The sequence below is a fragment of the Poecilia formosa genome, unplaced genomic scaffold, assembly GCF_000485575.1.
Source record: "Poecilia formosa unplaced genomic scaffold, Poecilia_formosa-5.1.2 Scaffold723, whole genome shotgun sequence".
Classification (NCBI taxonomy): domain Eukaryota; kingdom Metazoa; phylum Chordata; class Actinopteri; order Cyprinodontiformes; family Poeciliidae; genus Poecilia; species Poecilia formosa.
This window is the reverse complement of record NW_006800662.1, coordinates 93304-95854: the sequence shown is the minus strand read 5'-3', so window position 1 is coordinate 95854 and position 2551 is coordinate 93304. Positions and strand designations below refer to the sequence as shown.

Below are 2551 nucleotides of genomic sequence, written 5' to 3'. Positions count from 1 at the left end.
CATCTAAAAGTTGCAGGACAGAGGCCCTTGAGGACTGGAGTTTGACACCCCTGTCACGAGAGGACCCAAATTTGGGTCCTCTCGTGAATGACAGGTTAAGGCCCAATTGATGAACATCCACTGATCTGAAAACAGGTTTTGTTCTTGGGTTTCAATGTAGAGTATTTATTTATGCTGTGTAATAACTTTAAAAACTAAAGGTAACTACTTCACGGATTTCGCCTATCGGGTTATTTTCGGCACGCAGCCCCTAAGAAAAACAAAGGTTCACTGTAAATATAGCGTTTACTTCATTTTTTTTTCTACAGCAGAACTTTTGTCAAAAAAGCTTAACAGGCTAAATTTCAAAATGTTGTAAAAACTTTTTTTTTTTTTAAATAAAAATTTGTGGGGGAAAAAACAGTCCACATGCATCCTCATTCCAAACACATTCACTTAAATTTCCACTTTATGGTTCATGTTCACATGATTTATTGACTGTATATCAAATATATTTTAAATTTAACTGAAGATATGACATAATGTAATATACAATAAAATACAATGACTTAAATCTTATTGTATAGACTAGGTCATCAAATCACGACGTTGCCTGTAGTGATTATTAATGTCCAGCAGGTGTCAGTATTGAGTGACACAGTATCGACACAGAATCGACACAGTTTTGCTATGTGTCGAAACGATACCTGACGCCTCATCTACCCATCACTAGTGGATGCAAAGATTTGCATAAATTTGCCAGGAAGACGCCAAACAGCAAGTCACAATCACAGTGGAACAGGTGATGAAATTCAAACTGTGCGCTGGAGCCAAGTCCACCTCGCTGCAGCAAACAGAAAGGGGCGGGAACGGACCGCTGTCAGTCTCTTACCTTATTTGGAAATGGGACCATTGCACTCCAGAAGTGAAGGGGGCGCTATTTCCTATACTTCCATTTGTATTTTATTTTGAAATCTGTGATATATTTTCACCTTTAGGAAGGAGTTTCACTCTCAATGTATTTGAACTTCTCTCTTTTATTTACTTTAGCGCAGCTCACAGTTTTTAACAAATTCTGTAGCTTTTGGTGTACTTCTGAATCTGCTCCTTAGTCGCATCTTTTCGGTCCTGCTACTGCCTCTAGTGGCGTGGGGATGGTAATACAACTAATATAATTACATTACTAAATTTAGTTACATTACTAAATCAGAATACCAAAGTCAAATCTATATATTTCCATCAATTATGGGAGGAACAAATGACATAAAGACACATGAAAAACAACATGATCAACTATAATAAAAATACCATTCACAATGTATATGTAAGAAATTTAATTGAGCAAAAGTCAATAAACAAATGAATTAGGTACAGAAGAATAACAACCCAGGTTGTTACAACCAGGATTGTTAAAGATATAAGCAACAATTCACATCTTTGTTTTTACAGTGCNTTCTCCAGACTGAGCCAGGGAATCTGGACCTTGGTAGTTTTCCATGAAGAAAAGCCAGGATGTGTTTATTGGGGGAAGTTGTGCGCCTGTGTGTGTGTGTGTGTGTGTGTAATACCTTGTGGGGATGATTTTCCTGACACATACCACGTCGTGGGGACCAATTGCTCCTTGTGGGGACCGGAGCCTGGTCTCCACAGGGGGAAACCCTGTTTTTGGGTCAGGGGTCAGATTTAGGCCTAAGGTATGAATTGAGTTTTGGTTGGTTAGGGTTAGGAAAAGGGTAAAGGTCAGGTTTAGGCTGTAGAAATGAATGGAAGTCAATGGAAAGTCCCCACAAAGATAGCAACACAAACATGTGTGTGTGTGTGTGTGTGTGTTTGTTATATAACCCTCTTTGCGAGAGCCGGCTGAGTCCTGAAGGAGCCGGTTCTGTTCAGATTCTGACTTGGTTCTGAGCATGCTCAGTAGTGCTCAGGTTAGTCGTTGATCTTAAACCAACAGAGGCCTGTGCTGCAGCGTCTGCAGCACAGGCCTCTGTTGGTTCTGCTTATGACTCTGGATCCGTTTGTGTTTTCCAGCCAAGTGTTCAGGATGTGGACCCGGATATCGCAGCCCGCTGGACGCCATGAAGGGTGAGTGGAGGTCTGGACCGGGCCAGAACTGGGCCAGCTCTCTGGTTCTGGAAGTCCAAACAAACCAAACAGTAAAAACAGTCAACCAGAAACTTCAAGAAAGTTCAACAGGAAAAACAACTGGAGGGAATTTCAAAATAAAAGTTGTCCGGGTTCTGGTTCTGGTCCAGTCAGAGGTTCTGGTTCTGCCTGCAGGGCCCCGTGAGCGGATCGTCTACCTGCCTTGTATCTACCGGAGCACCGCAGTCCAGAAGCCCGACTATCTGGCCACGGTGGACGTCGACCCCGAGTCGCCCACATACTGCCAGGTAGAATCCAACCAGAACCACAACCCGGTTCTGCTGGACCCATCTGTCTTCTGTCCTTCTGATTCTGTTTTCCTCTCAGAACTCCTCTGGTTCAACCTCAGAACCTCAGCCCAGCTCAACTCTAGGTTCTGTTAATTTCTGGTGGTTCTGATGGTTCTGATGGGTTCTGATGGTTCTGA

At 42.5% G+C, this 2551-nt stretch overlaps 2 protein-coding genes across 2 annotated transcripts in view; one reads left to right on the top strand and one right to left on the bottom strand.

Annotated features, from left to right (window-relative positions):
- The window catches only part of LOC107834697 (selenium-binding protein 1-B-like), a 24630-nt gene extending 22090 nt beyond the window's left edge, over positions 1-2540 (top strand). The window contains exons 3-5 of the mRNA XM_016666422.1: positions 2011-2064; positions 2260-2372; positions 2452-2540. Of these exons, the coding sequence (XP_016521908.1) occupies positions 2011-2064; positions 2260-2372; positions 2452-2523 (239 nt within the window). The 3' untranslated portion in view covers positions 2524-2540. The remainder of the gene's footprint in view (positions 1-2010; positions 2065-2259; positions 2373-2451) is intronic.
- ttc24 (tetratricopeptide repeat domain 24) overlaps positions 1-2551 on the bottom strand; it is a 31392-nt gene that overhangs the window by 24922 nt on the left and 3919 nt on the right. The gene's annotated exons all lie outside the window — the stretch shown is intronic.